Source organism: Pavona decussata, unplaced genomic scaffold (assembly GCF_977016875.1).
Source record: "Pavona decussata unplaced genomic scaffold, jaPavDecu1.1 SCAFFOLD_156, whole genome shotgun sequence".
Taxonomy (NCBI): domain Eukaryota; kingdom Metazoa; phylum Cnidaria; class Anthozoa; order Scleractinia; family Agariciidae; genus Pavona; species Pavona decussata.
In genome coordinates, this window is record NW_028145568.1 from 2,607,733 (window position 1) to 2,631,093 (window position 23,361).

General features: G+C 38.5%; 1 protein-coding gene and 1 long non-coding RNA gene across 3 annotated transcripts in view; one reads left to right on the forward strand and one right to left on the reverse strand.

The window, feature by feature from the left end:
- Positions 1-23,361, reverse strand: part of LOC146465265 (uncharacterized) — a 283,446-nt gene that overhangs the window by 219,399 nt on the left and 40,686 nt on the right. The window lies entirely within an intron of this gene.
- LOC146465280 (uncharacterized) lies at positions 1,060-6,190 on the forward strand. 2 transcript variants are annotated; one of them, XM_085128749.1, is made up of 2 exons: positions 1,060-1,248; positions 5,056-6,190. In XM_085128749.1, the coding sequence occupies exon 2, from the start codon at positions 5,063-5,065 to the stop codon at positions 5,681-5,683; it is 621 nt and encodes a 206-aa protein (XP_084984875.1). In that variant the 5' UTR covers positions 1,060-1,248; positions 5,056-5,062; the 3' UTR covers positions 5,684-6,190. The 2 variants fall into 2 exon arrangements, with proteins under 2 accessions (XP_084984875.1, XP_084984874.1); XM_085128748.1 differs by lacking the exon at positions 1,060-1,248 and adding an exon at positions 3,190-4,842.

Sequence of the window (23,361 nt, forward strand, 5' to 3'; positions counted from 1 at the left end):
CTTATTGCTTGGGTCTGGCAATCAAGTTTTCAGCGTAAAGTATCCGGTGTAGCTAATTCAGCGAGACACCCTGTGCTTGTTTGAGGTGAAAATCGAGCTTAATTGTGCATCTGACGGCAGCGAAATTCACGTGGAACTCAAGTCAGAATGTGTCGTTAAGGTCTGTGGAAGATTATCAGGCCTTATGCGTGATGGGGGGCAGCCTCGCTTGAGTCTTTGTAATCGTGTGCAAAGTCTCCCATCGAGATCAAATCGTGTCGTTAACCTAACGCTGATTCATTTCTCGTTTCTCTAGCTTTACAGTCTATGGGTAAAACGCTAAACAGTTAATAAATTAGGATTCAAATAAAAGCGATTGAGAGGTACTTCCTTCGGTGCTGTTCATTTTGAATGCCTGGATGACCTCCTGACGTAAGACCATTCAAATAGAAAAAAAACTTCCGTTGACCTTCTACAACTGTGGATGAAAACCTATCGTGTTACACTCAAATGAAAACTAGTGGGCAATACCTTCCTGCGGTACTTTTTATTGATTTACAATGAGGATGAAGATGATGGATACAGCTGTTTATTATGCAGTATATCTTCTAACTGTATCTCAAACTGTGTCTATAAACCTAAGAGTGCCGTTTAAATGATATTTATGATGATGATTTATGATGATTGAGCTGAACTTCCTTGCACAGACAAAAGAGGGAAAATGATTAGGGGAATTATTAAGCATAGTGACGTCTGCAGACTAATGTGACGTCGTCAGGCCTAATACAAAAAGGCAAGTAACGTTTTCAAGTAGATATTTTGCATAGCGGCAGTTTCCGAAATTTTAATACACGTACAATTGGTCAATAAATGATTGTGTTACCCTTGGCTTTGATTGCGTATTTGTATTCGGTACATTGTTTGGTTCAGTTTTCCGACGACAGTTCATTAGAGATCAATCGATTTCGTCATCGTTGACAAGTAATTAAAATCATTGTTGATGTTCCCGAGTTTTCCGACCTCGTAGCATTGTTCTTGTGATCGGTGACGGCATTCCTTTTGTTTGATATGAAATGTTCGGCTTCAGAGACAGGGGAAGTAGGAACGCATTTAGTTTCACGTTGGATTGGGTCGATCAACTTTCTATTCATTTCGTTATATATTTTGGAGTTGGCAAGAAATTTGCTTTAAAGAGGTTACAACTGTACTACAGATGATATAGACTGTTCAGCGTTGTTAGTTGGGTAACAGGTCTTAGAAAAAGATTGCGTAAGTATTCACATCTTACTGATTTTCACTCCAGTTATCTGAGATTGAGAGGCTCCTTGTGGTACGCTATCAAAGGGAGTCACTCTTGAGGCCTTGACGAGAGGTTTTTACTAATGCACAAAAATTATTCCTTTCCATGATTTTATTTATTTACTACCATATGTTTGTAATCTTTTATTTTGTTTTAATGCACGTCATTGGAAAGCATGGTCTTTTTCCCACGGATGCAAGTATCATTGCAAAGGACAAACCGAGCGCATGATTTTTCGATCCTTGACATGATTTACCGTTGCTTTTGTCAGTATTTGTTTGGAGTCTTGTGCTGCCCCCTATGCTCGGAATTATGCTTGGGTCACTACTGACACCTGGACAGTTCTGCTATGCATAAGAAAAAAAGACAGAACAAGCTAGTTAATGAATGAATCAGCCCTCGGTGTGCATGACCGTGACCAAGTTTAATACAGAAAAATAATCCCTTAAGGGTCTATGCCACCTATTTTTAGCAAGACTTTAAAAGCCTCAGATACTTTTATGTTGGAATGAAAGGGAAAAATTCTGCTTTTTGTCCCCAAAATTACTCCACCAGGTTTCTGAAAATACAAGCAAGTGTTTCTAGCTCTAGACGAAAGGGGATTGAAACGGATCACAAATTGAAAACAACTGGACTAAACTTTTCAAGATTTTCCCTTTCGTCGTGTAAAAATCATTTAAAACCGACTATCGTTTGTTTTTACGGCCACACAATCCAGTACCTTCCTGTTCATGTTCTAACCTAACTGAACGAAACTCGTCGCTAGGCAAAGAAAGGCAAAATTGGCAAGAGTCCATAGTTGTTTTGCTCGCCCTCTATTTCTTTCATGAATTGGCGTTCATTGACCGCGACCAAGTTCAAACTTGAAGAGCAACAGCCTTAGAACCTTTCTTGGTAGTCAAAGCAAATTAAGATAGGGCGTTACACTAAAAATGATTTCGGTCTCCAATTTTCGAAAAATATAGGATTATAAGAAAGCTTGTAAATTGGTATTTTAGCTGAAAAATATATATATAAAAAAAACCCCTGAAAGATCTTTTTGTCAAGTTTTGTTTTATGTAACTATCATAAAAAAAAAACCCAAAGGTGTTATGAGTTTTCATGCTTAGAGGCCACTGCAGCATTTACTTTCGTGAGACAAAACACTTCAAGTCAGGGAGAATAAAATTCCTCTATTCAATACTATTTAATTATATTCATAGTGAAAAATAAAACGATTACGCTAAATTGACTATTATTAACTATTACATGTATCAAGTATAATACTAATGAATAATACTTTTAGAGTCGCAATTGAAACTGGGAAAGAAATCCAGTCTCAATCTTTTCAAATTCGAGAAACATCACATATGTATCCAATCTTGTGCACAGGTCGCGTACAGACTGAAATTTTATCATATCGAAAAATTCCCGCTAAAATTCTGCTAAATTACCGCTGTATTATGTCTGTCATGACCGGAAAGATTCTTCACGGGCGTTCAGTAAGCGAGCAGATATCCAAAGCTACCTTTCTGCCATTTTAGATTTCACATCTCTGCCGTCTTCAAACGAATTAATTGAGCCAATAATTTGTCGTACAAACGAGACATTTGGTACTCCGCTTCTGCAGAAGTTCTGGATCACAACCGTGTCGCTCCATTTGGCAATAGGCCTTATCACGGTATTTGACGCCATTTTGACGAGTAGGCAAACAGGCTTGAAATAACAGTGTTTGTATGGAAATCCGATGTCAAATAATTTTTATAAAACATCGCTTCTGCAAAATTCATGACTTGGAAACTTTTGGCACTAGAAAAGGCTTTTAAGAAAAAAAATCAGAGGGATGTAGCTGTGCCAGAAAGCGTCCAATTGTTTTTGGAACTTTCCATAAATTACCCTGTATTTTTTCCCGCGTACTATTTTTAGTAGCAGTTCACGGCTGGTTTGCCATACAGACAAATGTATGGAAAGATCAAAACACGACTGGACGCTTTCTGGCACAGCTACATCCCTCCAATTTTTTCTTAAAATCCTTTTCCTAGTGCCAAACGTTTCCAATTCATGAATTTTTCAAAAGCGATGTTTTATGAAAATTATTTGATACAAACACTGTCATTTCAAGCCTGTTTGCCTACTCGTCAAAATGGCGTCGAAAACCGAGATAAGGCCTTATTCGATCTAGCTTTGAAACTACAGGCTCTAGCGTAAAAAGTTTCGAACAGAAATGGATCATTAAACTCCAACTCGTTTTAATTTGTTATTGAAACCTGCCAAAAAATAATCCCAAACACAGTTTTCGAGTTCAATGTCTCCTTTTAATATCGTAAACAATTATCTAATAGTTCGCAGAGTTCAATGGTAGCGCCATTGAACTCTCACATTTGCAATCGTCGGTCAAATTTCGTCTCAAGTATCGTAGCAAGTGCAATTTGTTTTTCTGTAGTTAAAAAAATTTCACAGGATTAAAATGATGTTAGGCTTGGATACTTATGTTAAATGAGCGCTTTCCATGGCTAAAAACGTGTGGTTCCACACGTTTAGTGCAGTCTCACTTTTTGCGCATGACCAAGTCTGGAAGATGGCTGCAAGACCTTATATACTATTTTTCAGGAAAGAAAAACGAACAGAACCAGAGAAGAGTTCTTCTCATGAGACTTTTTACGTTATTCAGACATCGTAACTTCATCCAGAGAATCAAAAAGGTTAAACGCTGTTAAATTGAGTGATTCGATGTTCGATTTGGTTGTAAGGCTAAGTTCACAGGGACAAAATCCGTCAGTCGCTAAATTATAAAACATAAAAGTAACGAAGTTTGAAAACACTTCGCGTAAAATTTAGTGGTTTTATTTCAGGCACAAAATCCGGTTCACTTTGTCTGCTGGGCGACATGTTTGTTTTCACAACCGGACAAATGTCGATAAAGTTTCTGGACTTTGACGAACTTTGTCCTCGCTATTGTGCAAGAAATAATAGCTCGCAAAATTCGTAACTCGGAAAATACTTGGCCGGAGCGATGATCGACATTGCCTATGGGGACACTTTTACGATTTTATTCAGATTTTCTGGGGGCAAATTACGCTAAATATTTTCGATAATCCCACAAAACCATTTTATTCCTAACCCACTTACAAAGCAATAGCTCGGATGTAGATTTGTATACAATCCACAATGCGCTTTGAGCACTTTGCTTGATTTAGCTTTCAAGGAGCAGCTTTATTAAATCTTCAATTCAAACAAATATTTGAAATACCAAGTAATGGGCAATTGTTTCGCTGTTTGTTTCGCTTTTTGTTTACTGACGCAATACCGCACCCACACAAAGGTTACATGGCACTCGATTTGCTTGATTAACAGTTACTACTAAACGTATTGAAACTTGGAAGACATCCAATTAAAGTCCTTAAATTGTATGATAGTCCTATGTTTACAAGTCTTGAGTACGCAAACACTTGGTATGTTTGTCGAAGCTGTTTTGAAAATAAGTTACAGTATGTTTTTAGAAGAAAGGTAACGACGAATGCCTTTTTGGCCATGAGCAATTTGTATCCGGTTGACGTCACGACACTGCCGCCAAAGACCTTAAGGTTAATAACTATCAATCTTTTACTGTCTGGTGATTAATAACTGAGCTTCACGTTAATAAATACAGAATGTATTATTGTATTATGTTTATGAAAGAAGAGGTCAAAGCAATTGCTCAATCGTTGTCTTCCATTGGCTGTTATTACAGGGGTGACGTTGTATGTTGTAATTTGACAAAAACTCTATATTAAATCCATGCGCCTTGTCATTTGCAGATACAAAATGTCTAAAGCACTTGAAGCAACGTGTACTCCCTTGGAAAAAAATATGAGCTTGTGTAGAAAGCCGAATCCTCCCTCGCTGATTAGGCACGCTTCTCAGTCAGCCGAGAGAAACATAAACAGGAAAATGGCATCTCCGTTGAGAAGGATTTCGGATCCAAGATTTGATAAACTTTTGAATACTGCTGGCAACCTCTGTGACAATATGCCAAGTGGATCAAGATTTCCAAAGTTGGCTTTCTCACTGAAGGGTGCGAAGAAAGTCAATGGAGTTGTGACATTGAACACTGAATGTGAGAGAAAATACAGATCATGGAGTGATCCGACTGGGCAGTATACTGGGGACAATGATGGCAGCTGCCATCACGGAGAGAAAAGCAGGGATTTTGATACAACACGCTACTTATTGCCACCGCTGGAAACAGAAGTGAATGCATTAAGAGACAATTTTGAAAAGAAATCGTTCTGCGATACTGTATCGAGCTGTCCTTGTTCTAGTTTATCAAGGAATTCGATATGCTCGCCAGTTATGGCAGATGAAAGAGATGTGTGCAGCTCAAGACACGAGACTGTCCTTACTTGGCTGCAAAGTATTGGTAGGACAAGTGGCTTTTGTAAATAAATAGCAAACAGTAATCAATGTTATTTAGAAGAGCATCAAACTTGAAAAAGCGGCAGACGTAAATACTGCATGAAATATTATTGAACAACCAAATGCACCTCTTTAAGTGTATAATTTTCATAAATGAAAGCGTACACTTTAGGTTTCCTACGGAAAAATCAAACGTGTTGAGATCACAATACATGGGATTATCTTAAGGTTTGTCTTAATAATTGAAACGTTTACTGCAGCTAATACCCTTAAAACTGAGAGTAAGGCTCTTAAGGCGACGCAGACTGTAACTCAATGTAACTCAATTCTTTGTACATTTTGAACACTGTAAGTCCATAACTTCTATCTCATGTCGATCAATCGTCTGTAAACCAGACGAACCATCAAAAATCCACTTAAAAAACGTAGTAGGGCAAAATACAACTTTGATGTAATATTGTTACACTCTATGTTGAAGACCTGTGTATGTGGTACTCATTAATACTAAGATAAGATATATTAAAACATTTTGAATGACGTCGATGTCGTTCCGTTGTATACAGCAAAGCTAATGTATTGAAGAAACACCCTCAGGCAAGGCTCTCCTGTCCCCCTAATGAACGCGCCTATAAAATAAGGGATGAGTGTACATGATGCTCACAACCAACAAGAGCCCCCCCTCTCCCCTCCCCTATCTCAGCAGGTATATGAGTTTCAAAAACCAACTAAAACATGACTTGGCATATCACTCATGCTTGGAACAAATTTTAAATACGTCGAGTTGGAATTGCATATTTATAAATCAACACAGCAAATATTAGCATTTCTATCGCACCTGTTTATAATACTCCCTTGACGTCAAGTTGTAAAGGCAAAATTGAGCACCTTGCCTTTTTCTCTTCACTTTCCACGGCTTCTTCTCTCTGTCTTTTTTTAACTTTGGGTTTGGGTAAATGGCAATAAAGAAATAGCAACAACTAGCCGAAACCGCTTGCAAATAATAATGAAATGTTGTTTTTTTGTCCAGCCCTACAAAAGGAATGCAAGGAATGAGTTGTGAAAACAGAAAACAAAACCAACCAAACAAAAAAAATCAAAGTAGAAAAACAGAAAACAAACACCGTGGAATTCGTTGTCGCTTCCCAATAACTTGAATATGTAAGGCTACGATAATATTGCCTGTTTAATGGCAAACACAAACAAGCTGTTGAACAGACAAGTAGCTGACGTTATTAACACACAAGTATATGAAAAGGACAGAAAGCTATTTTCAATTTTATTTCCTAGAGAAATCACTCGGAAAACTCGTGCTTTGTGTTTATTGGCCAGTGTCGAAACAGTCCAAATTTAAAACAATAAATGTACTCAGCCTTGTGGAGACCCCAATCGTGAAACTCGCCGTATTTTTTTTAAATGAGAGTTCAACGATGCATGCAACAAATCAGTTGATTGAATACTTTTAAAAACATAAATGTCTGGAGATACATGCCGCAAAGTTCACAGGAGCTAGAAATAAGAACAACTAGATCCCCACCCTTGGTTTCATGTTCTGTTGTAACATTTTAAACTCGTTTTTTCATCAGTAGATAGACCATTGTATCCTCTGTAAGATTACATGGTGATGATGACTGATGACTGATGACGTCAAAGACGTCATTTAGTTGTATCGACGCCGTATCCCATCAACTATATTTGATGTTTTGAACCAAAATCAATCAAAATTGTTAAAGAATAATTTCGCTAAATAGGCTACAAAAGTAAACATAACTAAAAAAAACTCCCCCACAAAACAGAGAATTCTAGGTAAAACGATTCAAAATATTGGTCGACATGCCAATCCAAACTGGTTATATTGGCAACGACCCATGTCATTAGAAAAACAACTTCAAGTCGTTGAAGGAGCACTGGTGCTCCACCATGACTCAGATCGACGTCTAAGCTACTTCTGCTGGAAGCCCTGGCGCAATTATTTCGTGTGAACTTGGAGTAAAGATAGTACGTCCAAAGGTGTTTCTTTTCTGGGTTGCAGCGGGAAGTGATCACGTCACATCAGGCAAAATCGAACAAAGAGTTTTTAAAAATGTAAAGGGAAACACGAAATGATACAGAACACGAATTCAACTGTAAAGAAAGTAAATTTTTGTACATTAAAACAGGAAACTTCCGATTTCTGAAAATCTGCTTGTCAAAAATTGGTTGCCAGGGTAACATCAAATTCAGCGAATCCTGAGCTACCAAATCAGTCAAATTATTGGCAGATAACTTTCTAAAAAGATCACGAATTTTCGTGCCGTTTGCTCAAATATTACAAACGTTCAAAGTCGGTTCGGGCAGAATCCCCCCGGTCTAGATTAAACTCGAGGTTTGGAATCCTACGTCTTTTTTTTTTTTGACGGACAACAAATTTTGTTGTTTTCGTAGTTGTACCAGCTTACTTTCAGGTAGGATTCAGTGGCTGAATGACTGTTCAAGGGCGGATATTTTACAAACAATAGTAAGCTAGAGGCCAAGTTTTGCACACTTGGTTGAACAGAGCAGGCACGAAGACGTCATTTATATAACTATAATATGGATCATAAAGGTCGAAAAAGTGATCCTCGCTACCCAAAAGATCCTAAAATTTCAAAATAAAGCCAGCGAACTGAAAAATTTACACCGTTTCATTTTTAAAAGCTCTTTTAAATTTCACTGTGTTGCTGACGTCCATTTGAAATGCACCGCACGTGAACGAACACGTGAGTTGTCCAAATTAATTTTCGTGCGCTATCACACGTTGTTTGCCTTAAGACTCTAGAATTCAAAGCCTTCTTTAAAAGGGCAAAGAGAAAACTACAAATTTCATTACCCCGTGTTCTGTGGGGTAAAAGTTTCAAATAAAGGAAATAGACAGGAGATAGGAATTGATCACATGCTATCTCTTCGTCCCTGTGAGCTTGAATTAGTTTCTTGTAAAGCTTTGAAAATTATAAACAACTTCGGGTCTGGCGAGTCTTCATATCAAAAGCAGTGATCAGATACACGAGAAAATTTCCAAGGCAAGCTCGCAGCAACTTTCGAGGCTCAGGGCGTTAAATAGAGCTCTTTGACGCTTCAAATACGACGAGTGACGGGCGCGTCGATTTGGTCAGCCAATATTTAAAGTAATATCAAACTTTCAGAAGAAGAATCGAAGGGATGTTGTTATTGTTTTGCTAAAAAAATAACTACAACTATCGAATTATCGTTTATGTGAGCAATAAAACATAAATTGCCGGCTTCGTTTGATCACTTTGTTAATAAAATCACATAAGAGATCTACTAGATGAGAGCTAGTTGATAAAAGTTGCGTGTAACAAACACTGCCGATGTTTAGCTAAACATAAAATGCACACATGAGCTAACTTTGACGGTTTTAACGTCTACCAAACGACAGTTAATCATAAATTATGAATACCATAAAGGTAGAGCAGTGTTGTTGGTAATAAGATTCTTAATAAATATTTTCTTTGGTTATTCAACGTATTGTGTAATAGATCCATCTCAGCTGGATATAAATTATTCTGACATTCGCTAACTTTGACTGGTATCAAAAGGTCTTATGTCAACCGTATTTAATAATAAATATTTTTCGGTGACTAAGTTCCTTTTATTGATATACATTGCTGCTGGGTAATAAACTTCTTGGTAAATATTTCTTTAGTTATTCAAAGTATTACATGTTGATAATCCATCAACTTCAGCCGGATAAATAATTTTCCGCACAGGTGCGAACTTTGACTGTTGTCAAAGGGTTTTTAATGTAAAATCGTAATTAATGACAAATTGTGAATTATTGGGATTGCTTTACATAGCAAAGATTGAGCAAAATCTGTGATATGTTCTTCAGTTAGGACTGTACACAGTTCTAGAATTTTAATTAATAATAATTTCACGCAATTTGACCTTTAGAGGTTCTTTCGTTTTTCGTCCGCAAATGTAATTCAGAAAGTTTTATCTGATGACAACATTAACAAAGGTGTTCCAGCAAAGCCATGAGCATCTTATTAGCTATTTACGTAGACAAGGGATTGTCCTTCCAATATTTTGAATCCAGCTCGAGATAGCCTTGTGTTTTGAGACGAAACAGTCGTGTCCGCGATCATCCGGGATATCCGGTGAGCACATGGAACTTCGTTCAGTATTAGAGCAACGAAAGCTGGATACAGTGTCGCAAAACGATTTGCCGTCAAAATGTTCTCTTCTTGCTTCCCTTTCCCCTGCTAACCAGGGTATAAAAGCTTGGGTGTTGCTTACATCTTGGTAAAATGTCCCTGTTTGCCAGCAGAGATCCCTCTTTAGCGTACCTTCTTCAGTCGGATCACTCCATGACCTGTATTTTCTCTCACATCCAGTGTTCAAGGTCACAACTCCATTGATCGCTTTTGTTCTCTTTGGGGGGGACAGTTTTGGAAGTTTCAGCAGTGAAGTACCTCGCAAATCGTCTTCAATGCTGCCAAAACTTGAAAGTTGATGAAGACTTGGAACTGAAGTCTTTCTTGAAAGGAGCCCCGATGTCGTTTTCCTATCGATTACGCTTCTCCTGGCTAGAGATGTATTTCCTGTCAGTGAAGGGGGTTTCTTTCTTCCTAAACTCATGATTTCGGAATATAATGTCTCTCTTACCGTCAGGGAACGAATCTGTAACTGTTCCCTTTGTTGCAGCACGCGCAGTTAAATAGCAGTTAGAGATTACGTAACTGTTCAACAGGCGATAGTGACAAACAATAATTCTTCTTCATTTAGAACAACCAATCAGCGAGAGGGAAAGTAACGCAAGCTGGTTTAACAAAGAATATACGAAGAGTTTCAGTTCTTTGCATATAAAATATTGAAACAAAGTTATCTCAAGAACCCGAAAAAGATCCCAATTCCCAAGATAAAAATCTCCCCCCCAACAAAAAAAACAAAAACAAATCATACAACTCTCTTTTGTTTAAAAGCACATATCAGGTCAAGGTTTAATTGATTTTGCGGCTCATGTGCATGTGAAATGTGCCGCACGTGAGCTGGATGAGTGACAAAAACGTGAGGCTAGTCAATTAAAGGAAGTTGTTTTTAACTTCAGATGCCATCATGAATTCGCAAGAATTCTGATTTGTTCATGCCGCACATAGCTAGCCCTTTTTTGTATTTATTTCAGTGGATTTTTTGAGGTCTCCTGGCCATATCTTTATTGCTACTTTTATCTTCGTTTAATGATGATGCCGTTCATATTGTCACGGAGGGACGTTAGTATACAAAGCTTTCATGACAAAAAGCACCCAAAAATTTTCAATTACCCGGCTAACCTTGTGGGTCAAAGTTTGTCTCTTCACTAGTTGTTTCTTTACACGCTTTAAAACGTGTACACAACTTCTGGTGAAAGTGTTTCAGTTCAGTTTCAGTTTATTGTTTTGCAATAAGTTGTAAAAATGCAAAAGAAAAAATAATTATTAAACAACGTGAATGGCGAGGAAGCCCAAGGGAAGCCACCGGGCTTCCATGTGAGGCATGGATGATGGACGAATCTTGTCAGGATAGCCCGCGATAAAAAAGGCTCTTAACACGGTGCTTGAAATGATTTTATTGATCATGAATCGTAAGTATATATTCACGTGAGTTGGTCGGGTGACTGCACAAGAAAATTGCCTTCTTTCCATCAGCAACTAGCAGAGCCACAAATAACGAAAAAAGTTCTATGAATTCAACAAATATTACCAGGAAAAGAAACCTAATGGCAATTAAAAATCCCATACGATGGGTCAACAAATTCATTCAAAAAAGTATTAAACAGTGGCAATTTAAAGACTCAAAATGGCTAATTATTGACTCCCAAATGAGCTTTAAACTTTACATAGCCTGTTCCCTTTGATCGCGCTTCACGCTTGCACGAGTTTCACGTCACGGTCACGAGAAACGTGCACACGAAATATCCTTAGTGGAGAGAAACCTGATAGTATGCCCTGGACTAAAAATTAATTCTTTTAAACCTTTTGCGTATGTTAGATCAACTAAAATAGACGTTTTTAACGTAAAATAGTCTTTGGTCAATGTTTGACAATCTCGTGATTTCATGCCTGACTGGTTTCAAAGTTGGTATTGTCAACTCTCTTTATTGCGGCACATTCTGGACCACGAGGTAGTGTCCTTAATAGTGAGAGTACGTTATAGCTGGAATTTATTTAAGTCAAACGGCTGTACTTTATGTTTGCCGGGGATTTAGCTGTTGTTTGTATTACCAGGGTATTCATAATAGCGAGGTGTCTGCAAGGCGAGAGTTGACTGATTCTCGCTCCACCTGCTGTTGGTTTTTATGTATCACATACAGTCAACACTCGCCTTGCGGACACCTCGCTATCGCAGACACCCTGGTAAAACGGACAGCAGCTAAATCTCCGGGAAAAATAAATTACCGCCGTTTGACTAAAATAAATCCTCGCTATTAACCAAAGTCCAACCCCTCGTCCACGCCGTGGTAGCAGGGAACAGGTAAGTAGGGGATTGCTGTGCAGGGTGAAGTATGGCGGGGGACTGGTTCCTCCGGGCCGCTACGGTAGCCATGAAGGTCTGCTTAGAACCCTGAAAAGCCTAGTCAACGGGGCTCTGGTGAAGTTTGGTCGGCCAATCACCCACTAAGTGGATACAAGCGATAACAGAAACCATATTAAACACGCGCAAAGTCACATCTGTCTTGGGAGGAGAAGGGGTCTCCTCGGGGACCCGTATAACGCATTACAGGGAAGGCCGAAAGGAAGCCGTGATGCCATTCCCCCTACTTTCTCCCAAGGTAACCACACTGTTTTGTACATAGAACGTCAGGACTATGTACGAACCAGGCAAGAGTCGAAGTTGCCCCCAGGAACAGCTGAAGGAGAACAGCATGAGGTGGGCAAGGCAGGCTATACCTGGAGGGAGCTTGAAACGCTAGCCCAAAACAGCTCGAGATGGCGGGCTGCAGTTTCCATGGACCTATGCTCCACTGGGAGTAGCAGGGAATAAGTCATTAAAGATACTAACTCGTGGTCTCTATAGTGTTTCGGAATAAAGGCAGTTGACTGTACTAACTTTGAAAACAGCCATGCATGAAGTCGCAAGGCTGTTAAATCGTACTTAATGACAAATTGTGAATTAATAGTAGTCTTTTAATATAGAAAAATTTGAGCAAAATCTGTGAAGAGTTCTTTTAGTGGGATTGTACAAAGTTCTAGAAGTTTTAATTAATAATAATTTCACGCAATTTGACCTTTAGAGGTTCTTTCGATTTTCTTCAGCAAATGTAATTCAGAAAGTTCTATCCGATGTTAACATAATATTACATTAATAAAAGTGTTCCAGCAAATTCTTCAGCGTCTTATTTACTATTTACGTAGACAGCGGATTGTCCTTACAATATTTTGAATCCAGCTCGAGATAGCCTTGTGTTTTGCCGCGAAACAAACGTGTCGGCGATCATCCGGGGTATCCAGTGAGCACATGGAACTTCTTTCAGTATTAGAGCAACGAAAGCTGGATACAGTGTCGCAAAACGATTTGTCGTCAAAATTTTCTCTTCTTGCTTCCCTTTCCCCTGCTAACCAGGGTATATAAGCGTTCTGACATTCGCTAACTTTGACTGGTATCAAAAAGTCTTATGTCACCGCTTATTTAATAGTAAATATTTTTTGGTGACTAAGTTTCTTTGATTGATATGACGTTGCTGCTGGGTAATAAACTTCCAGGTTACTACTCCTTTAGTTATTCGAAGTATTAAATAATCCATCAACTTCAGCTGGATAAATAATTTTCTGTACAGGTGCGAACTTTGACTGTTGTCAAAGGGTTTTAATGTAAAATCGTAATTGATGACAAATTGTAAATTAATAGTATTGTCTTACATAGAAAACAATTGAACAAAATCTGTGAAGTGTTCTTTTTTAAAGAATGTACACAGTTCTAGGATTTTAATTAACAATAATTTCACGCAATTTGACCTTTAGAAGTTTTTTCTTTTTTTCGTCCGCAACTGTAATTCAGAAAGTTTTATCTGCTGACAACATTAATAAAGGTGTTGCAGCAAAGCGTTCAGCTACTTATTTGCTATTTACGTAGACAAGGGATTGTCCTTCCAATATTTTGAATCCAGCTCGAGATAGCCTTGTGTTTTGAGACGAAACAATCGTGTCCGCGATCATCCGGGATATCCGGTGAGCACATGGAACTTCGTTCAGTATTAGAGCAACGAAAGCTGGATACAGTGTCGCAAAACGATTTGTCGTCAAAATTTTCTCTTCTTGCTTCCCTTTCCCCTGCTAACCAGGGTATAAAAGCTTGTTCTTGGTAAAATGTCCCTGTTTGCCAGCAGAGATCCCTCTTTAGCGTACCTTCTTCAGTCGGATCACTCCATGCTCTGTATTTTCTCTCACATCCAGTGTTCAAGGTCACAACTCCATTGATCGCTTTTGTTCTCTTTGGGGGTGACAGTCTTGGAAGTTTCAGCAGTGAAGTTCCTCGCAAATCGTCTTCAATGCTGCCAAAACTTGAAAGTCGATGAAAACTTGAAACTGAAGTCTTTCTTGAAAGGAGCCCCGATGTCGTTTTCCTATCAATGACGCTTCTCCTGGCTAGAGATGTATTTCCTGTTAGTGAAGGGGGTTTCTTTCTTCCTAAACTCATGATTTAGGAATATAATGTCTCTCCTACCGTCAGGGAATGAATCTGTAACTGTTTCCTTTGTTGCAGCATGCGCAACTAAATAGCAGCTAGATATTACGTAACTGTTCAACAGGCGATAGTGGTAAACAATAACTCTTGTTCATTTAGAACAACCAATCAGCGAGAGGGAAAGTAGCGCAAGCTGGTTTAACAAAGGATATACGAAGAGTGTCAGTTCTTTGCATATAAAATATAATAACAATGGGAAAAAGTTATCCCAAAAGTTTTCCCTATTCCCAAGAGAAAAATCCCCTCCCCCCCCCCCAAAAAAAAAAAATAAAAAAAAATAATACAATTCTATTCTGTTGAAAAGTACATATCAGATTAAGGTTCATTGATTTTGCTACTCATGTGCATGTGAAATGTGCCGCACGTGAGCTGGACGAGTGACAAAAACGTGAGGCTAGTCAGTTGAAGGGAATTGTTTTTAATTCAGATGCCATCACGAATTCGCAAGAATTCTGATTTGTTCATGCCGCACATAGCTAGCGCTTTTTTTGTATTTATTTCAGTGGATTTTTTTAGGTCTCGTTGTTGATCATGAATGGCAAGTGTATGTGCACATAACTTGGTCGGGTGACTACAACTAAACGAAAATTGCCTTCTTTTCATCAGTAACTTGCAGAGCCACAAATAACGAAAAAAAATTCCATTGGCTCATTCAACTAATATTACCAGGAAAAGAAAGAAAGCTAATGGCAATTAAAAATCCCATAAGATGGGAGAACAAATTGTTTAAAAAGTGACAGTGCAAATTAAAAACTTAACATAATAAATTTGCATAGCCTGTTGACTTTGATCGCGCTTCACGCTTGCACGAGTATTCACGTCACGGTCACGAGAAACGTGCACACGAAATATCTTTCGTGGAGAGAAACCTAATATTCTACTCTGGACTAAAAATGGATTCTTTTCAAGCTAATGGGTACGTTAGATCTACTAAAATAGACGTTTTTAACGTAAAATAGTCTGTAGACAATGTTTGACAACCTTGTGACTTCATGCCTGGCTGGTTTCAAAGTTGGCACAGTCAACTCCCTTTATTGCGGACACCCTCAAGACCACGAGTTAGTGTCCTTAATAGCTAGAGTACGTAATATCGGGGATTTATTTCAGTCAAACGTTTGTAATTTATTTTTGCCGGGGATTTAGCTGCTGTCCGTATTATCGGGGTGTCCGTAAGACGAGAGTTGACTGTATTATGGAGATAATGTCTCGACTGAGTCTCGCTTCACCTGCTTTTGGTGCTGTCGCACCATATATAGCACAAGAAACGCATAGCCTTCATTCTGAAACAAAATGGAATTGCTTTATTTATCGGTTACGAAACTATTAAAGTGGATTAAAACAGTTCGGGTAATTATGTAAGTTTGCAAAACATGCCCTTTGTTGCCTTACTGAGATACTTCGTATGTTCTTTGACACTCGATTCATTTGTTTGTGTTATGAAGGGTGATTATTGACATTCCTCTGATGATCCATTGGCCTGGCGCTTAAGTCAGTTAGGTTTCTATCACGGCACTTTTGGGTTCCTAATTGTCGAGCTGCAATTTCCCATTATTTTCCAGGGGTCGCCAACGACCTTAATTTTCTTTGGAAAAATGTTACCTCAAACTTTCGAAAGAGGGCCTTAAGTACCACTTAAAGTGCATAAGAAGGCCATCTTGCAGACAAAGCAATACACAAATGAATTACTTATTGTAAATATTGAACTTGAGTTTCAATAATGAGTATTGGGCCCTTCCAAGTTTGGTCCATTTACTTAAGAGTCCGTAAATAACCCTCTTGAAAGCTGGTGACATATACATTGATCGTGTTCATGTCAATTGTAGATTACGCTCCCGTCATTCTTGTGTAAAATGTTTCTGCAAAACTGAAGCTCTGAGAAACTTCATTGTTTGGCAAATCGTTGTAAGCCGTATTCAGTGACAAAAAGACCAGCCCTGGCTGTTTTGTGATCGAAAATTTTCCTGCGCACCCTTTAATGTTGGTAATGTCAACTCCATTGGTCAGGCATATGCTCTATAACAACAACGTCAAATAAGGGCGAAGTGGGGGATATTTTACAACACTTGTCTCCAAGCCTTCAAGTTATAACTACAATTTGAACGACCTGTTTATTAATTAGTGAGACTGAAAATAAATAATGCGTTTGTTTTTTTTTTGTGGTGGACGATTTGTTTCCATCCGGGCCGGTATTTTCGCCGGATGGACACTATTTAGCAATTATAAGGCAACCTCGATGTTTCTTTTGGCTGATAGTTAATTGGCGAAGGGCTTGGTCATATAACAAAGTCGTTGAAAACCGAGAGCGAGCCTTGCAATCGTTGCATAACACAGTGACCGATCTATTCATCAAACAAATTTGGTTATTTTCAGCTAGTTCGTTTGTGAGTTCGGCAGTTTTCCTCGCACGTGTTTGCAAGGCAGTGACTGTCGAAAGTTTGAACCCCTTAAGACCATAAAATCGCGAGTTTGCCTAACAGTCGGACACGGCCTTTTGCTAATAGCAGATAGTGTCACTCCGTGGATGAACGTTACCCCGTTATGCGACGAAAAATCAGTAAGAGTCGGAGAAAGTTCAGTGATGAATTGCAAACGATATTAGCAGACATTAACAATGGTACTGATTACGAATACCAATTCTGTCCAATTACAATATTTTTAACAACTTCGTTTTTCTACGTTGTGTCTTCTACAAAAAAAGGGTACAAAGTTACGTATCCATGATGACGGCACATTACGTCATTTATCAATGTGTAGCAGCCATATTGGATTTTTCGATCTGTACCATAAAATCACCTGTATTTAATTGAAAGGAAATGAAATCGTCAATTTTCAAAATGGAAGGAAAAGCCAAATAACAAAGAAAAAAAAAAATAGTGAATTTCATGCGAAAATTTGATATATTTTGGTAGTTATCCCGATCACAATTTGTTTGCCATGGCAATGTCACATGTTATAAAAGAGAAAAAACATGCACACACACGAAACTTGTGTGAACAAGAAAGAAAGAAAGAAAGAAAGAAAGAAAGAAAAAAAGAAAGAAAGAAAGAAAGAAAGAAAGAAAGAAAGAAAGAAAGAAAGAAAGAAAGAAAGAAAGAAAGAAAGAAAGAAAGAAAGAAAGAAAGAAAGAAAGAAAGAAAGAAAGAAAAAAGAAAGAAAGAAAGACGAAAAGCTGCCGTGAAACCCTTGGCCTCCCACAATAAGGAGCCACCAACGACATTTACATAAACGTTACGACACTTAGGGGCGAACGCGGAAGCCGGGGGGATGGAATGCCGGCCATTATTTTGTCTATTTTATCTATCAATTAAAATATTTAATAGTAACACTCCGTAACCCAGTGGCTAGATTTTTATTGTTCCTGCAGGTTGTGATAACAAAACAATGGAAATTTTCTTGACGATCCAAAACCTGCACTACTTTCTCAAAAAAGTTGTAGACTTGAGTTAAAGTTTCTTCTTAGCCGATTATATCATCTTTGACTAAACTTCGTTCCATTTAGCGCTGAACATTTGACATTCAATGCACTCAATCTTTAGAGCAAATTATACTAGAGGCCTGATTCTTAGTTCTAGAATCGTCCAGGATCTTAATATCTTATGGGTAATTTGGGTAAACAATCTAGCCACTTTTCTATGGCTTCATATTTCTCATTCTTGGTCGGTAACTCATCATCCAGTTTTGGTGTCCTTATTTCCACACCAGCGTAGACAGTGCTACTGCAAGCGAATGACGAAACAGGAACACAGAATGACTTTTCACCTTCCCCCATCCCACTGTAAAATGAATTTCCAGGAGTTTGTTTTCTGTTCGCTATTTGATGCGGTATTACTGCTAAACCACTGTCATAGAGCGTTTCTTCCTGTCTGCCTTTGTGGCCGAATTTTCTATGAAATGTTTTGTCCAAAGTGTAAACTTTCGCCTGTGGAGTCCCGTCTCCAGCACTTTCCTTTCTACCCATTCTTAAGTGTCTTTTCCTTAAGTTGTCAACTCCATGATACGTGTGGCTATGCAAAGTGATGGCCTCGGAATCACTGGCTCTTCTTGAGGGCTTATTTCCCACTAATTCTGCAGGTCTTGTAAAGTCACAGAGATGTCTAGAATACTCTCTAGGATGTTTCCTATAGGCATTCCAATTATTCAATAGCAAGCCAAAACATCTTGAATCGTTCATCCTTTCTCTCTTCGTTGGCGTACTCTGCTTCTCAGCCTATTTCAGGAGCATGCAACGTTCCAGCAAAGTGAATGTTTATGCTGCATTTTTAACAATTTCTCTTATTTGGCTAGCCACATCTGCATGTTAATAGTTCCCGTTGTGCTGAGAGTCATTTTCTCTTTCCATTTGAATGCACATCATATAAAAATAAAGTACTTCACAACTGGATCACTTAGTTTTACACTGTACTTTTGTGTTTGTGTAATGGATGAAAGATGGTCTATATATTAGTTTGTCAGTTGTTGAAAACTGAACATATTAACTGATTATACAGACGACTTGGATCTTCTTTTGAATTTTATGGCGATCACAATGGCATTGTTGTCGAGTTCACATATCAACCTTTTCAGCGGCAAAACCTTTCTTAGATTTGCTTTCGTTACGGAAGCCGGAGTGCTTCAGCTTCTAAGAAAAGCATAGCCTCGGGGCATTTTGTATGGTGAAAAGATCATGCTTGTACGCAAAGCTAATTTATCGCATGGAATTGAGAGAGAGTACTTTACCGCTCAGTACCGGTGACTGACAACTGACATGCGCGAGGACGCTGATAAATTGACAAAGTAGGAGGGCGTCATTTGCAAGCCTCTTGATGTTACTGTTTAACAACACAAGCAAGCGTTTCGCGTCCACCGTCCACACAGTACATGTAAAACGTTTCTCTGTTTTTTCACCATACGGATATTTTTCGTTTCAAGGACCTCAACCGCACTTTCGCACGAAATGTCTTATTCAACGATGTCAAGGAGCCTGTTAGAGTGCGTAAGTAAAAAACAACAACAAGTTTAGTTAACTTATCGAGTCTCCTGGAAACGTTAAACTACCAATTTGGACATTCCGTTCTCAAAATCTCCTTTGCAACTTTAATTAAATGTAATTTTATATGATGCTAGTAAAATGATTTACAAAGATGTTGTGTGGATGTCCTATCTGAAGAAGTTCAATGAACTAAATATGCATCGTGGCAAACGTGTTTGTGTTCAACTGGCTGTAAAGTAGCACAGAAGGTAAACAAACATCGCCTTTTACAAAGTTTCCATTAGCCACCAACAAATAAAGCTATGGCTTCCTAATACTAGTCTTGAGCGCCTATTTCCCACCAATTTTGTACACCTTACAATGTCACAGACGCCTTGAATACTCTCAAGGATGTTTTCTATTGGCATTCCCGTTATTCAATGGCACTGAAGCCAAAATATCTTGAATCATACATCCTTTCTCTCTTCGTGGCTCTTAAAATAAGCTGAGAAGCTACGCTATGTACCGTTCCAGTAAAAAGACGGCTACATTTTTAACAATTTCTCTCATTTGGTTTAAGCCACGTCTGCATGTTAACAGTTCCCGTTGTGACGAGAGTTATTTCCAGTTTCCATTTGAATGCAGATTATATATAAAAAAACAAAGTTCCTCACAACTGAATCGCTCATTGTTTACATTGCGCTTTTATGTTTTTGTAAAGGGCGAAGACGGTGTATTTATTGATTCGTCCGTTATTCTAAAATGAATATAAATTAAAACGATTACATAGACGATTTGGTAGGGTCTTCTTTTGAATTCCATAGCAGTGACCAATGGCATCGTCTTCGAATTCGCATATCGACTTTGTCAGAGGAAAAATATTTTCTATTTTGCTTTCGTTACGGAAGACTGGAGTGCTTCAGTTTTTGAGAAAAACATCTGATTGTATGGCTGGAAGAGAATGCCCGTAGGCAAAGCTAATTTTATATCATAAAATTTGTACAGAGTATTCTACAGGTTTCAGTTGGTGACGGCACTGATGCACGAGGACACTGTTAACGACCGTGACCAAGCTAAATCGAACGGTGTCTGAAGCGTCTTCACAGGGCGAGTATTTCGCGAGGGCCATCGACACAGCGCAGGTAAATAAACAACTCACTTCTGTTTATCACGATTTGCTTGTTTTTCGACTCAAGGGCCTCATGTGCCAAAAATCACGCACACGGAATATCTAGTTAACGATGTCAAGGAGCTTGTCAGGGTGCGTAGGTGGAGGAACAATTTTAGTAATTACCTGCTTCCCTAGAAACGTAAAACCATTGCGTTGGAACATTCTGTTGTAAAAATAGCTTTCGCAACTTAACTGTTATTTTATATAACGCCAGTAATATGATTTACAAAGATTTTGATGTCCCATCTGAAGTTAACTAAAATATATACACGTCGCGGCAAATACTTAGAGTCTTAATGGGCAGAATAGCCTAAACTACTATCCTTGTAACGAGTAGTAAACGACAGAAATGGAAGAGGTACTCAATATTAAACTCAAATTAGTGTTCTTTCGCCTGCAATACACTTTACAATGTAAAACCTTTAAGACGGTTATTAGTCATTTTTCGTGACTTTTTGTGCGACTGTTTCAAGTTCTTTGTTTATCCTGTTGAATCGTCCTCTTTTTTAAACGGAAAGCGTGATTGTGATTTTCTGAATGTCCTGCTAAGAGAAAGTGACGAAGTAAACTAATTCTTCGAATTCGACGTCTTTCCAAAATCAGTTCTCAAAACTGGTTTGGGCAGATGCTGAAGCCATGTTTCTATGGCATCAAACTTAGCACCCCTGCTGAGTAACTCATCATCACCCAGTTGTCTTTGTTTTTCCGCATAGATCTACATTGGTAAAACCACTACAAGCAAATGACAAAACAGAATGGCAAACCGATATGTCATCATCATCCATTCCACAGTAAACTGAACGATCTTTTGGATTTGTTTCTTCGTTCACCTGACGAGGTCCTGCAGTTAAACTTTCAGAGTTGTTGTTTTTATCTTTCACTTCGTTCTTGCCCCCAATACTGTGAAACTCCTTGTATGCGTTGAATCCACCTCCATAAAAGGGCAAATTCTTAACAGTCTCTCGTCCACCCATCGTTAAATTCCTTTTTCTGAAGTCGTCATATTGGCCGTTATATGTACATGTGGGGATAAGAATAGACCGCGTTGCTTCAAGATCACTGAAAGCTCTTGGGCTCATTTTCCCCGTCAATGTTGTAGATCTTGCAACGTCACATAGATGTCTTGAATATTCCACAGAATGTTTCCTGTTGGCACTCCAGTCATTTCTTGACAAGCCAGAAGCTCTCTTATTCATTTTCTCCCTATTTGTTTCTCTTTGCGAGAAAAGAAGCTAACCAATGTGAAATTGCGTTTCAACATAAGGGCCTAATTTGTTGGCGGTATTTCTTTTCCTTTTGACTGAAGGCTGTGTTCCTGATCGGATGCAGACATAAACAAAGCTCGTGGGAACGGAATAAATCACACGAGACAAGTCCTAACTGCGTGAGCGATAAACCATTTACTGTATTGAGTCGTCGAGTCAAGAGTCCGCTTAACCGTCAGGATAATGCATTCAATTAGTTGATTATTCTTTGATTACCCGCGATGATTGCAACAGAAAGCGTTTTGCTTGGCGTCTTTTAAAATGCTTTTTCTGTTGGATGGAACGGCTGAGCATTTCGATTCCAGTGGTTTCCGAATATAGCGGCTAAGGTGTCACAAAGTTGTTTTGTTAATGTGCTGCTTTTGTTGTTTGAAATACAAGCGGATTTAAATTTCAAATACAATAGGTTTTTGCCGTACAGCTAAATCTTGCAAGCTTATGATCAAGAAAGTAGTCCAAGAAACAAACAATCTTGATACACGAACAATACATTTCTTGCGAGAAGTCTGTTTTTGGCGCAAACCGCAAATAGGCACGCTACTTACTGCTCACAAAGCCATTATATTGTTATAACACCATCGTAGAAGATGTCCTATTTGTTTATTATTTTAAGGAAGATTTTTTCCCAATCTTCGTTTCCGCCGATGATACCATTACACTAACGGCCAAATGTATCCATGACGGGACTGAGGTTCCCATATTGCGGCTCATTCCCGTGTGGTAACGAAAACACCTTACTTTATAGCTATGGTTTGACAAGTGGATACGCGCGTGTATTTTACGAGTTGCTTTGTAATTTGCCGAGAACTGGCGAGGCGAAGAAACATGCGAGTAATGAGTGATATGTCTGCGAGTATTAACTGTAAAACCAAAGAATAAGATATTTATTATTCCCGGTAAAAACCGGACACTACAGTGCAATAAGGGTTTCTATAGTGCTGTCGTATTTTGCGTGCTAGTAAAATTACGTGTGGGCGAATAATAACAAGAATAACAATAACAATATAATGGCTTTGTGGGCAGTAAGTAGCGTACCTTTTTGAGGTTTGCGGAAAAAAAACGGTGTTGGCGTAAGAAATATATTGTTCTAGTTTCGGAATTGTTTGCAACTTTGTTTAGTTGCTGGCCACGGTTTCTTTCTTAATACTTCTTTCCTATTTTCTTCATTTTAGGCAAGCTCGATTTAGCTATACAGGAAAAACTATTGTGTTTTTGGAATTTCGGTTTTGTTTTAAAAGACAAAAACAGGCCATTGACAAAACAAACTTGTCAGTACGTTTCGAAACTCTTCGCCTCAAAATGCTCAGCCCCTCGTCCATCCAACGAACAAAGTAATTTTAAAAGGTGCCAAGGAAAACGCTCTCTACTACAATCATTTGTGGTTAATCAAAGAATAATCAAAAGGTTTAAGACTCTTGACTGAACGGCTCAATACAGTAAATGGTTTTTCGCTCAGAGAGGCAGGACTTATCTCAAGTGATTTCGTCCATTCCAGAGAGGCTTGTTTATGTACCGCATTCAATCGGAATGAGCAAGTGCCATTGTTAAAACGCATTAGCTTCAGCGAAAAAAAAGTTAAGAAACTGTGCCGTAGCGATATCCTTTTTTCTGAAACACAGCTTCATAT